This window comes from Phalacrocorax aristotelis, chromosome 2 (assembly GCF_949628215.1).
Source record: "Phalacrocorax aristotelis chromosome 2, bGulAri2.1, whole genome shotgun sequence".
NCBI lineage: Eukaryota > Metazoa > Chordata > Aves > Suliformes > Phalacrocoracidae > Phalacrocorax > Phalacrocorax aristotelis.
Genome location: NC_134277.1, coordinates 7035190 through 7049243, shown reverse-complemented (window position 1 = coordinate 7049243; position 14054 = coordinate 7035190). Strand labels below are relative to the sequence as shown.

Sequence of the window (14054 nt, the reverse complement as noted above, 5' to 3'; positions counted from 1 at the left end):
CAGCATTCCCCCACGACGAGCAGCAGAGACCAACACTTTACGGTGTAAAAACAACCTCTGGTCCCAATAAAGACAAAAGCAAAACCACCTTGCTAGTGGTGCCCAATTCATTACTCAATACCACACAACGCAATAATCTTGCACTTTAAAGCTTAGTGCATCTGCCTTGCTCTATTTATACTGTGGTCTCCAGTGTTTATCACCTCTGGCTAATGGCAGTAGAGTATTTGCCACAAAAACTTAATTATTTGCCTTCTTTGAGAGGGTATTTTTCCTGATTAAAGCCTTCCTGAGAGCAATGCAGGAAGCACCACAGTCCCACCAGGCATTCTTATACCCTAACCACTGAAATCTGGGACAAAGGCCAATAATCTGGGACAAACTCTAAAAATACACCGAACACTCCAGGACATATTCAATTGGTCCTTCCATACATGCCTTCAGTGCATCCAGAGACACAAAGCCACAGGTGAGAGTAGTGAAATAAACCCTCCAGCATGGTCCAGATGGCTGCAGGAGGGATACAGATGCTTTTCTTAGGCAGAGCCTTTTCAAAGAGAGACACAGCACCTCCGTATGAACTTTCCTGTTGTTAAAGCTTAATTGCAACCAGTCTAAAAAAACCAAGTCTAGCTTTTTAAATAAAATTTGGAACTTGAAAGACATTTTGCCAACCAAACACCTGGGGAGGGACGAAGATGAGCAAGGTGGAGAGATGACAGGCCTGGACTCTAGGCTGCTGTAGCCACCATACGCACTTTAAGGCACCTGCACTGCGTTTTCAGCAGCTGAAGGCAACGTGCATAAAAACCTACCATCTTCTCTCACAGAGTACGGTAACTACTTAAACGGATAGGGTTAGGGAACAGTCTAAGGGCAGTGACTGAACACACTGTTCTCACTCTGCAGATTCAAAGGTTGTTGCATTCCTGTGCTTAGGCTCTTTTTCAGGTGTTGCAAAACTCCGTGGGATCTGCTGGCAGCCACCCAGAACAGCGCAGCACTTATGGCTGCCCTAACCTGGACCAAACACACTCCCGGCACGAGGAGGTTTAACACCTTGCCCTCCGCCTGCCGCCCCCAGCCGGCGCCAGCAACGTCGGCTGTTGCACAAAGCGAAGCGGAATGCTCAGGGTGACTTGGCGACTCCCGAGCCCCGAATTCATGGTGTTGCACCCAAACTAGCCTCACACTGAGGATGGGGAGATTTTCTTTTGCCCTTCTGCTTGTCCATGTCACATAGATAATCTCTATGCAAGCAAAATGATCTGATGATGGGACCTGCATTTATTTACTTTTGGCTTTTAATGGAAGAAGGACAGAGAGCGTTACAGGCACAGAGCAAGAGATTAACGGATTCCCATTACTGGAGGCTGTCACAGTCATCAGGATTGTCACCAGGAAGCGATTCCGGAGTTGCTACCACCAATTTGGGAGCACATTTTCCAGAGAGGCATCCAAGCAGTCTTAAACATTTCAAACAGAAGGGATTTTGCTGCCATGGCACTTCGTAATCTGTTTGAATGGTTAAGTGTCATCAGCTGGTAGAAACATCTTCCTACCACTGAATTTAAGATGCACTGACTTCAGCTCACTGCAACACGCGCTCCTGGAAGTTAGAAAGATACTCTTTTTTTTTATGAGCTAAGCATCACCCATGCTGTATTTGTATTTTATAGGGAAACTGAGAGGCAGAGAGCTCAAAAGCACGACATTAAAAGGAATGTCTAAAGTTTGGTCCCGTAGTCCGCTTAGAGAAATACGCTGCTTTTCCCCACTCCAGGCCACCGGCTTTTGCGACAGCCAGAGCTTTTGTACCTGAGGTTCAGGGAGGTCCCTCTGTGAGCTGCGAGAGCGGCACAGCCTGGCATTGCAGAGGAATTTGAATGCGCTACTAAAAAGCATAGTAGTGCTCAAGGGCATAAGACAAAGCCGGCAGCCACAGTAACTTTAAGTACAGTGAACCTCAATGAAGAAAATACTTGAAAGGAACCTCAAACATCAGGCAGACCTTTGACACTATGTCCTGGGTTAAAAAAAGATAGAAAATGTAGCCCTTTACCAATTAAGCATATCCTGTCATTGCAGAATTAGTCATATGATGTCCATAATCCTCGTTGTCCGAGCACAGAAGTCTCCAACTCGAGTGTGGGCATCCTTTGGTTCCCAGCGAGCTGGCATGGTTTGGGGGTACGGATTAGAGCCTGGATTCTCCTTTTTGGGGAGGGGTAACATGCTAACGGTACAGCCACCATCCAGCGCCGACTGTCCTCCGGAGCCTTCCTGCAATAGGCCAGACAAGTTCTCCTGGATTTAAAGGGAAATAATTATACGACAACTCTGCTGGCTACGGTGGTAAAAATAATGAGCTCTGCCCGAGAAGTCCTAAGAAAATTCATGGACGAGTAAAGCGACACTGAAGATCCAACATGAACAAAGCTTTGGCATGTGGCTCTGACACGGGCTGACACGTGCCAGTAGCTGGTATTTACACTTTAATCAAAATACACCCAAAAACATAGGGAAAAGCTTAAATTCTGGAGGACGGCAAACCTGTGGGTTTATGGGCATCCTGGTAAGAGATCCCTTTGCTCGGTATATTGCCCCCTAATCTGTCAACATCTGATGCCTTGCTCTTTAGTCTGCAGCTAAGAAAAGCTATCAAAAAATACTTTCATACAGTTTAGGGCCCATTCTGTCTGTCGTATCACTCGCTATTTTTACCGGCCGCACTGAAGCCAGACCGCAAAGGGCAAATTTGTCAACGTGGGTGGGCTTTTATAGCGCGAAAACCAAGGGCTCGTACAGACAGTAGCAAAGACCATCTGCATACGCGTCTGGAAGTTCAGGCTCTAATTTAAAGCTGCTTCAAATATAGAAATTCCAGCAAAGTTAATTGTAGCTGCATTATGGAGAGGTGACAGCAGAGAGTCCTTAGAAAGCTGGGGAAGGTTTAAATCTGCCTTAGCTCCGCTCCCTTTAGAGTTAGGCTAATATTGGGTATAAATCCTACTGGGAAATTCTGCAGGTGAGAAACCGACCGCACAGCAACGGCATTTCTTGAAAATAAGGATAAAGTTCTTTAGCAAAACCACCCTTCTCCGCATGCGGAGAACTGCGCAACACCACCCTGCTATATTAATTGGTCTGTACTTTTAAAAGCTTCCTAATTCTGCTCACAACCGAGAACTTAGCTTACTGTTATATTAAGAAACCGCTTCATAGTGTGGGTTGGTTATTACTGGGAAGCACTTAATTACAATAAAATGCGTAGTTAAACTGACAATTTATTTACTCAAGGTTATGAATATAAATTGTTTTTTCTTACCCGTGCATTTTGAAATGGGAAGGTAGAGGCTGGGATCCCAGGGGTTTCTTTAGGCTGAGCGATTTCCTACAAGCACCTTTAGGAACTGAAATGGAAACTGCAGCCTGCGAACCGGTTGGCTGTCTCGGTGCCTCAGCACACATTTCTCACCTGTTGCAAGTAATGCAAGTTTTGCTTAAGATGACTGGAAACGGGTCCCTTTAATTGCATCAGAGCTCTGTAACTTGCAACGAACCAACGCCGAGCTGAAAAATAAATCCCCGTTAGCGAATGCATGAAGAGATAAAGGAACCGTTGGGTCCCCTTCCCCCAGTATTTTCTATGTTTTATAACACCTCTGTCAGTATAAATTTCCATTCACTGAAGAAATTACATTTCATGAGAGCTACAATAGGATTTTAAGATAAATGACATGCGAGCACTGCAGTTTTATACAGGCTTAAGTGATCCAAGTATCTTTATCACGTGCGGGGTATCAAAATACATGAATTCGACTTGTTACAACAGCCACACAAGAAAGATTGAGTGTCACACGAGGCTGCAAAGCATAAAACCATCTTAGCTAGAATTTATTTCAGCACAGGAGGGTTTTTTTACTAAGTATAATTATTTAAAAATGGTCTGAGCTGTGCGACTCTAATGATAACTGGAAACAGAAAAAAGCTCTTGAAAACGCTGCTTATAAGGGCACTTCTTGCAAGTACTGCCTGCTCTTAACACTTGCTACCTTCCTTCATCGCTATTTCCGAAATTCTTGGAGGCTGACGAAGTTTTTAAGTGTCATCTTGCTCAGGCTGTAACATTATCTCCAGTGACAATACTCACTCCTGGGCTTTTATGTTGCAAGTGGAGAAAACATTTTAGCTTTTCAGAAGGGTAAACGTCTCCCTGTGAAACAATGTAAGCAGGAGGGACTGTAACCCTGGAGTATAAATAAACGAAATGAATAAACGAAAATTCACCGTATCATTTATCCCTGGGCAAATACCAGGCAAAAGGCCACGCTACGCCCTCCTTATTGGGGGGCTTTAGGGCAACATCGCAAGCACCCTGGGCCCGCTTCCTCAAAAATGATGACAGCCGCGCGATTAACGTGCTCCCAGCGCGATTAATGTGCTCCCAGGTCTCTGCCCGTAAATTCAGGTACGGTGAAATGGGGCTTTTCATAGAGCAGCGAATAAAAATAGGAGCGGCGTTTGCCAGGGGGCATTTCAGCCTGGGCAGGGACGCAGCCCAAGCGATGGCCACGTTAGCCACGCCGCCTGCTCCCAAGGACTCGTATTTTCTTGGTATGAATTCAATGTCTTGTTTTAGCTAATCATGGGGGTGCCGGTACAGCGAAACACTGGATCACGTTTTACCACCCCACATACCTCTCCGCACTTCAGCCATTCAGTAGCTGTTTAAGAACTTATTCGTCGAATGAAATAAGCAGAAATATTGACCCGTTATTTGCTTTCAAACGAAATAAGCAGCCTTAAGGAAAATACTGATGCATTATTTGTCTCTTCTCTTGAGGCTCGGAACATACCCCGAGCTGCTGCAGCTCACGGCCAGGACATTCCCTTCTCCTCTGACCACATTTTGCACTCCCTGTTGCACCCCGTGTGGCCTTCTCAGCGGTGTGTCCCACAGCATTCAGTGACAAAAATCAGTCCCCGCTGCCTCCAGATTTAAAAAAAAAAACCCAAACCCTACCTGTGAGTCTTGTTTCTGAATAAATAGGGATCGATCCCTGACCCACCCCTTGGCAGACATGTCTCCTTATTTTCCGTCCGTGATTTGACGTTACTCACCTTCCTTTTTCCATGCCCCAGACCTGCCCAGCAGCAGCTCTTCGTGGCTTTGTTTCTGCTGCTTTTTGCTCCAAAAAATATTTTCTTGAGCGTTTTTTGTAGCTTTACCAATTGCACTGCCCACCGGCGCACGCGCCGGCAGCGACTTTTCCCCCAAGAGTCTCGTGTTTGAAGTCGCAGTCGCTATATTCCTGCCGATGTACTCCTCTTTACTCAGCGAACATACGAATGGGGTATGATCCCATGAATGATACTACTCAGTTTATTGCAACTCCACCTAGGAATCCCGTTCACAGTTAGGACCTTGTTATACAAGTGCTATACGCGTACAAAAAATGTCTCCAGCTTCAAAGAGGTTACAAGCTCTTATAAAAACCTCCTGAAGTTTCCTGTGAGGTTCTTACTGTAAAAAAAATACACGTATTCCTTCCTGGAACAAAACGCTTCTGAAACTTTTAAAAGAATGATTCATATTTACTCTTATCTCCCTCCAGAAAAAAAAAAAAAGCAAACCGTTTTAGAAATATTTCCAGCCTTACTCCCCATCGGACAAATTAGCAAGAGCCGACCTGCGACTCAGGGCTGTGCGCAGGAGCTCCGCCGGAGCGCGGCGTCCGCGCCGCAGCCCTTTCTCCCGATGAGTCAGTGGACCTCGCAGACCCAAAGTCTTGGGAATGACCCAACTTCAGCATCTTCCCTTCCTCTTCCTTCCCCTTAAGATTCCTTCGGTGCTCCCTAATGCCGTATTTAGTTATAATTAAAATAAATTGCGGAGAGAGTTCAATTCCTGTGTAACCCTGGCGATAGAGAAAACGTTATTAACCCTGAAACGGCCTGAAAATTGATTCTGCTGATTTCAGCCCTGGCACCCCCGGACACCTTCCCTGAGCTTAGCGCTCCTGTGCTAAGATTTTGGGATGGAGGGACTTTTTTGGGTGCAGGGGCTCCAGGACAGGCGGGACAAGAGCAGGGGGAACACATTCTCACCAGCCTGGAAGAGGAGAATTAATTTTTTTCTATATTTTCCTTTTTTTTTTTTTTGGTAAGGACACGGTTTATACCCCCCTCCCCGGTGGGGGCGGGGGGGGGGCCCGCGCTTCTCTCCCCCCCGCCAAAACAGCACTGGCCGGGGGCGGGGGGGGGGGAGGCTCACCAGCGACCACCCCCCTTTCCCCCGAGAGGCCGCGGTGGCTCGGCCCCGCACCCCGCCATCCCCCCACCCCCCCCACCCCAGGGGCTCCCCGCGGGCGCTGCGCGGGGCGCGGCCGTGACGGGCAGCGCCGCTCCCCACTCAGCGCCCGCGGAGCCCCCGCGCCGCTCCGCCCCCCGCCAGCCTCTTTGTATCAAACATCCGGGTTTCCCCCGCTGGCTGCGCTTCGGCTTCTCCCTTTTTTAGAAGCCATTTTGGACTCGGTTCAGGTTTTTTTTTTTTTTAATCATTTTAAAAAAAAAAAACCACAAACCCCCAGACCTTCCCTTTCCCCGCCGCTCTTTTTTTTTCGGCTTTATCTTTTTTTTTCCCGCCCCCCTCCCCCGTTACATGGCAACTCCCGACCCAGCCTCTTGCTCCCGCCGCCCCCTCGCTCCGCGCAGCCCGCGATGCCCCGGCCCGCCGCCGCCAGCCCCCCGCCGCCGCCGCTCCGCGCCCCCCCCCCGGCGGGCCCGCGCCCGCCGCCCCGCAGCCGCCCTGGATGCGGGGTCGGTAACCTTGCAAAGTTTCGCTGCCGCCGCCGCCGCCGCTGCCCCGCTCGGTGCCGGCTCTGGGAACGCGTGTGCGTTGCACGGGGGAGCGTGCGTGTGTGCGTGTGCGCGGCGGTGTGTGTGTGCGTGCGCTCGGGGAGGGGGTTGCGCGCCTTGCACGCCGGCTGCGCGTGCATTGCGCGGGGAGGGGAGGGTGCGCGCACGCGGGCGGGTGCGCTCGCCCCTGCTGCTGGGGGAGCCGGAGGGGCTGGGTTGGGAGGAGGAGGAGGAGGAGGAGGAGGAGGAGGAGGAGGGGGAGTCGGTGTGTGGTGCACGCCGCGCTCCCAGCACAAAAGCCCAGGGAAAGAAACTCTTGGAAAGCTCGGAGCAAACGCCGGGGCCAGGCAGGAGCAGGTCGAACCGTCCGGGCGCTGCGGGGCTCTTCCTCCCCACTGGATACATTTTGCAGCTGCGAAGGAATTAAATCCGATTTTTTTTTTCAGGATTTTTTTTCTTCTCTTCTGTTTTTTTTTTTTTTTTCTTTTTAAGAGAGAGCGAGAGGGCAGAGCCTCGCTTCTTCCCCCCCCCCACCCCCCCACCCTTCTTTCACTCGATCTTTTTATTTTTGTTTTCTTGGGGATAGAGGGGCACGCGAGGGAAAAAAAAAATCCAAAACAAAAAGTAAAGGAATATGATTGCTTCGTGGCTGACTTTCGCCTTGCTTTGTGGAACTTTCTGTGCAGGTAAGTGCATTTCTGCGTGTTTACCTCCCGCTCGGGCTTACGGTCGCTTCTCCAAATGCAGAATTGAATGGGCCATGCAATTATTTGCAGCCACCCTCCAAAACAGAGCAGAGCAACCAGCGAGCCTGCAAACTGGGGAATAACCCCACCGCTGCGAGCTGCTTAATTTTATTATTTTCCTTTTTATTTTTTTCTTTCTTTCTTTTCACCCCCTCACACCCCCCCTTCCTCCCCCCGTTTTCTCCCCGCTCGCAGGACGAGCCTTCCCGTGCTGCTTTTTGTTCCCTTCAGGCAGCCTGTGGGAAGTAATGGCAATGTAAACACGGCGCGATATCGAGGAAACTTTACAAAAATGGGCATTTACTTCTGGGCGGGTGCTGCCGGAGTTGGGGGCGCGGGGGGGAGAAGCCGAGGAGGTTACGGGGTGGAGGGGGAAGAAGTTGGGAGCAACGGGAGGAGACCTGGGGGTTGCTCCGAAATGTGGGGAGCCGCTCAGGTAATGGCCATGCGTGCGCCCCGCTCCCGCCGGGCCGCCTGAGGCGGGGAGGCGGAGGGGACGCCCCCCCCTCCGCCTCGACGGGACCCCCCCGGTTCTCCCTCAGCTCCCCCCCCCCCCCCGGGACGCCGGGGTGCCGTCGGGGTTTGCCTGTGAGGAGGAAACGAAGCCGTTTGGGGTCGGGCCGGCGCTGCGGGGAGCTGGGAGAAAGTTGGGAAAAAGGGGGTGTGTTGGGGGGGGGGGGGGAGGGAGCTGGGGGAGCATCCCCCGGGAGGAGGCTGTTGGGGCGGGGGGGGGGGGGGGGGCGTGTGTGTTTATTTTCTGTGCTCTTCATGCCGTTTATGTGAGGGAGCCGGGCTGGCCCCCAAACTTCAGCTGCAGCCTGCGGGGTGCGCGTTTTGCCGAGGGACGCGGGGTGGGAGCTCGGCGGCAGCCCGGGCACGGCCGGGGGCGGGGGGGGGCAGCGCCCCGCGGGGCGGGGGGTGTGTGTGTGTGTCCGCAGGGTGCCCCATCCCGCAACCATCGGGGGGGGGGGGCAGACCCCCCTGTGCCCCAAGCATTGAAAACACGGGCACGCTTGAAGTCCCCACGCTCCCCCACTTTCCCTCCTTGTTTTTATTTTTTAATTATTATTTTTATCCCCCCCCCCCCCCCAATTCCTTTTTATTCCTGACGCATATTGCTCAGGAGAAAACCGGGGCGGCAGCCGATTTTGCCCCCCCCCACCCCCCCCCCCCCGCCTGGACACCACAGCCCCCTCCACACCCCCTCCTCCCCCCCGCCCCGGGGGGCTGAGCCTGCCGCCCCCCCGCCCCGGCACCGGGCTGTAACTTGTTACGTTACCTCCACTGGGGTCGGGGTCGGACGGGGGGGGGTGGGGGGGTGGTAGTTGTGGGGGGGGAGGGGGGCTGTTTGTGGCCGCGGGTTTCCCGGGGGCAGGGTGTGGGAGGCAGGGATGCTGCAGCCGTGCCCTTTCCCCGCTCCGCGATGGGCAGCCGGAGAGTTCCCCTCGTCTTTGCCATCGCGGCTTCATTGTATTGGAAAGCGGGTGGGAGTGGGGAGGGGGGGTTCCCCGCGGGGGTGTGTGTGTGGTGGTGGGGGGGTCCCCCCCCGCCCCGGGGAAGGGGCTGCCCGGCGGGGCCGGCCCCGGGGCGCTCCTGCAGCCGGGCTTCCTTTGTTCCGAATGCCCATTAAATATGCACTGCCTGCCTTTGGCATTATAAACAGTGCCATCGCTTAATTGTTATTATTATTTATTTTTTTTGTTAAGCCACACCGAAAGCGTGAGGCGGGTGGGGTAGAGGTGGGGGGAAGGCGATAAAAAGGGGAGCGGGCAATAAAAATAATAATAATAATAAATTAAAATAATTTGATGGTGAGCAAAGCCAGCCTGGGCTTTTTTATCTGATCGCTGGGACACTTGTACGCAGCTTTGTTTCCATGTGTTAGGAAGGGGGTTGTGCGGGCTTGTATTTACATAGCAGTGCTGAGGGAGAGCAGGTATTTTGGAAGGAGCAGGCGGGGGGGGGGTGTGTGCCATCAGTATTCCTGGTGCTTGGCGTTGCTATCATCACAACAGCTCTCTTGGCTAGAAAATTCTATTATGTGCATAAAGGAGATTTATGGTCAATGTATTTTCTTTCCATATATCTTGGAATCCTTTTATCTCGGGTGATTCAATAAAAGCGATGGCTTCCGGGGGTTGGGTTTTTTTTTTTTATTTGGTTTTGTTTTGGGTATGGGGTTGGGTTTTTGTTGCGTTTGGGGTTGTTTTTTTTCTTTAAACCTGATCCTATGGCTCTGTGCATGCAGTGGTAGAAATCTAAGTTGGAGGGAAAAAAATGCAATTGCTTTCAAAAAAATTAACCCTGAAAGCTTCTTAAATGTATCATGTTATGAAAAGGATAATCTGATAGGGCATACCTACGCTGACTTTTCCTCCCCCCTTGAAAATATGATAAAGAAACCCCCAAAATTAATAGAAATCTTTTTTTTTTTTTTTAAAATGTCCCCTTGGATCATTAAATCAGTGAATTAGCAGTTCTGTAAAACCCTCCCTCTCTTTCAAAGCCTTTTTTTGCCTTTCTTGTGATATTTATGAGTATTTATCAGCGTGATCTTTATTGTCCAGTTTTTCCTAAAGCTGCTCAGTGACAACAAGAAAAAAAAAAAAAAAGCGAAAACAACCTCAAATACCCAAAGTTGCAATGTGTTGCCGAGGTTCACAGCACTGGGCTTTGCTTGAAGTATGTCTTTTGTGTGTGTGCATGTTAGGACTGTGCGAAAGTGGTGGGCTTTTCGAAAATCGCTTGACCTCCATTGTTGATGCTTCTCATCGCTACCTTGGCTGGCTGTAACAAAGCAAGCGCGGGCTGCTATTCTTTCTTTTTTAAAAAATAAAAATCTGTTATGCTTAATTTTTGGAATACTGAGGATTCATTGAGGAAAACATTATGTTCATTTTTAGCCCTTTGTTTGCAAATTTTTCTGCAGCCCAAATGTTCAGAAATCATGTTTTAATCTATGAGCTTTAGAAAATACAGAAGGTGTAAAAGGATTTGTCTTGCAGAATGCATTGCTGACACGTTTTCCCGAGCCATTACATTACTTTTATTTTGGTGCGAGTTTAATGCCATGCAGCAATAAACTGTGCTGCAAATGGATCTGGTCTCCTCTTTCACTGTCTTGTATTTATCCTCTTGTGCTTGAGAAAGGGAATAAAACTGGCTTCATTAGCTTGCTAATTAAACACAATGAAGTGCATGGCCCAAGGTTAATGGCAGTGGCCTTTAAAAACACAAAACTCTTGAACAGGTGTTTGGGATATATATATTTTTTTTAATCTGTCATCAAATCTAGATAATTATACCACCGAGATAACCATTGTCACAGTTCTGTGGAGAAGAAAATGCTATGTTAGAGATGCGAGTGCGCGGTGCATTATTTTTAGTGTCATTATTTATAAACACTTCTCCAGGTCCTGCCCAGTCTGTGGTTTTACTCCCCCCCTCTCTTCCTCCCCCCATTTCAAAGTACCTTCTGCACCTTCCCTTGGGTGCAGGTTTTGGTGGGTCAGGATTAAAAATTCAGTATCCCTGGACCAGAGTGAGCGTCTAACCTGAGCCTGGGTAGTTAGCTAAACTATTTAGCGCTGAAATTTCTGCTATTTCTTGTGTCTTTGAGCAGCCCATCCAGGCTGCAACGCTCCTGCTCGCTTGATGAGATAGTAAGAAACAGCCAATTAAAGCGGAGGTCTCGTACTCCCCGCGCTCGAGCTGTCACCAGCCTCCTGTCCACTCTGGTCTCCATCAGCTGAAGCACGCTTGTCAGTTTTTTTGTGCTTTACGTGACGCAACAGTTGTAGACCTCCCTTGCTGCCACTGAATAGACGGTAGAGAAGAAAGAAACAGGCCAGCCCCACTTTTTTCCTTCTCCCCACCCTTTTTTTTTGTTGTTGTTCTCTCCCTCCCACCGTTTTGCCCCTTCTCCACCACGTTTTCCCCCCTTCTCCACCATGCGCTTTGCAGATCAGCCTAGAAGGGGTTTCCTGGTTTCACTGGTTCTGGGAAGCGGGACACAGGCTCAGGTGGAAGAGGGGCAGCTCTTGGAGCGCTGGGAATGGCATTGCTGTTAGGACCAGCCCAGGAATCCCACCGTGGTGGTTTGCATCATGCCTGTCTGCGGACTGACTTCCTCTGGCGGAGTGTTGCAGGTGTAAAACGAACCAAGGGATGTTTATCTTAATTTATCAAGGGCGAAGGAGGTGGATGGAAGAGGTGGTTTCAGGCTGGGCACCCAGCAAGGGTGTACTTGAGTGCTCTGTCCGCACGGTGCCTGTTTCTAGAAAGCTGGGACAGCTATAAAATAAAAAGAAGTCAAAGTTGCTCCACTTTTGGGCCTCGTAGTGGAAGGTGTTATGGCTGTCATGTTTCAGGGCCTACTTTTAGGAACGTTTCTAAAATTTAACGTTAATAGTAGCTGACTGTATGGAGCTGCACTAGAATAGTCAGAATTAGATGGGATTTCAGTAGCACTGCGTCTTTTAAGCCCTGTAAAAGATGACACCATTCTACCAAACACACCCAGGACAGTTATTTTGGGCTTAATGTAGTAGCTGTATTCTAAAAGTTGCAGGAGTGACTTGATAACCCCCCTGCTTCTGGCTGTGCGTGGCCAAGGCAAGGTACCGTGCTGGATGCCCCTTGTCCAGGGAGCGCCGCGCCCAGCGCCGGGGGGCATCGCTTCTCCTTACGGTGCCTCCCATCCCTCGCCTGGGAATCCGCGTATCCGACGCCGTCAGCCAGCACTGGAGAAGCCTTGCCGTAATTTGGGAAGGGTGGAGGCAGAGGAGAGAGCCTGGTTGAGTTCAGTGGTAAGCAAGACCCAAGTGAAAGGCCTGATGGGGGTCTCACCCTCAGCTTCAGCGACTGAAGAACTGCTCATGGGCTGAAAAAGTCTTGCGAAGGCGACTCTTATGAAAGTGGGGTTGGTTGGTGCCTACTTCAGCGTTGGCTTTCTCTCGTCGTTGGACTGAAGGAGTGGTGTCAAAAAGGCGGCAGCGTTCTCCAATTTCCTTGGGGAGCTGCGGGCAGCGGTGCGGGCAGCGCGGTGCCGTGCCTTGGCACTGCCACGGCTCTGGTGCACTCACTGTAACAAAACATTGTGGGAAGTTGGGAAATGGGAACCGCAGAGTGTAATCTCTGCTTTAAAGAGGTGTTGTCTTTCCCTTTTATCCCTCCTTGGCCTTTGATTTTAAAACTAGCAGGGGGGTGTGATTTTCTTGCCTGGCCAATAATTATTCAGTGTAGCACTTGGCATTCTGCACCCTGTTCCCACTTAAGCTCTTTTTCGTCTGTTCCTTCATGTGGAGATTTTCACATCAGTGAAATTGGATGTGTTTAAGAGAGGTGTTTGTGGCCGCAGCATTCACCAGTGTAAGCTTTCCTCTCCCCTGCCTTTCCCCTCCATTAACCATTGAGGATCAACTAATGTCTAATCTCTTCTCTTCATTATTACTTCATTCTGAAATAATTTTGTATCTCTTTAGTCATTTGTTCCTTTAAGGTATATTAAAAGAATATATATCACTTCCCCCCCTCCCTGACAATCTTCCTTGTAAGTTTTCTTGGAGCCACTGAAGTCAGGGGGGCAGAGGAGTAAATTAAAGATGAAACACTCTGCCTGCTTTCTGCTGACCCAGCACATTTTGTGCTTAGATTTGAATATAACCATTGGTCTTTTTCACCAATTTCATGTTCTTTTCTCTCTGTCATCTTCCTCCTTTACTATGGTATAGCGTTGATTCAAACTAAAAGTTAAGAGCAGCAATTGTCAGTGTACACTGTAAAATAATAGTGTGCTTCCCTCCAGCACACAAGTGCCTCTTATTTTGCCAGTATTTGAGTCTTGTTGCTCTGGTTATGTTATTGCATGTGGCATTGGTCCGTCATGCTACTTAAGAAAAAAAATACATTACTGATGTCTAGGTGCCTTGGAAAAACATAGCTCCTCTTTTGCAAAGTGCTGTTTTTGTAGAGAGAAGGTACCTACCCCAAAAACACTGAGCAGAGGGGCCAAGCAAGAGCAAATGTTACCGTCTGCAAGTGTTCCCCATTGCATCGTGAAGGGGCTCACCGAGGGTCACACCAAATATTTCGTACCTATACTAAAACAATAAGCTGCATGAGGAAGTGTTTCTGTATTGGGTAAAATCAGGCTTTATAAGGTGGCTTTATATTAGGCCACCTTATGCGTTTTTCTTTTGGTGACTTTGTTGAGGTGGTTGGTGTGTTTTTGCCCTTAGAGAAGATCCTTTCCCCTTAGGCTGGGTTGCCCGCAAGCAGGGACCGGCTCATGCATACAGGTTTGTAAAGTTAAATATAAAAGAAACACAGGGGAAGGAGCTCGGCTCGAGGAAGATGCCAATTACCCGTTTCTCATTAATAATTCTGCAATCCCCAGCTTGGTGTGCCATTTCATCGCAGATTCGGTTTCGGATCTTAGGGAGCTCT

General features: G+C 49.6%; 1 protein-coding gene and 1 long non-coding RNA gene across 3 annotated transcripts in view; one reads left to right on the top strand and one right to left on the bottom strand.

Annotated features, from left to right (window-relative positions):
- Positions 1 to 1286: 1286 nt before the first annotated feature.
- Positions 1287 to 7050, bottom strand: LOC142052365 (uncharacterized). 2 transcript variants are annotated; one of them, XR_012658813.1, is made up of 5 exons: positions 6832 to 7050; positions 5125 to 5921; positions 3329 to 3573; positions 2063 to 2283; positions 1287 to 1609 (listed from the first exon to the last, which is right to left on the bottom strand). It is a non-coding gene; the product is annotated as an uncharacterized LOC142052365 (long non-coding RNA). The 2 variants fall into 2 exon arrangements; XR_012658812.1 differs by lacking the exons at positions 5125 to 5921; positions 6832 to 7050 and having other exon boundaries at positions 3329 to 5037.
- Positions 7051 to 7110: 60 nt separating this feature from the next.
- Positions 7111 to 14054, top strand: part of ACVR2B (activin A receptor type 2B) — a 97557-nt gene continuing 90613 nt past the window's right edge. The window contains exon 1 of the mRNA XM_075082266.1: positions 7111 to 7547. Within this exon, the coding sequence (XP_074938367.1) occupies positions 7496 to 7547 (52 nt within the window). The 5' untranslated portion in view covers positions 7111 to 7495. The remainder of the gene's footprint in view (positions 7548 to 14054) is intronic.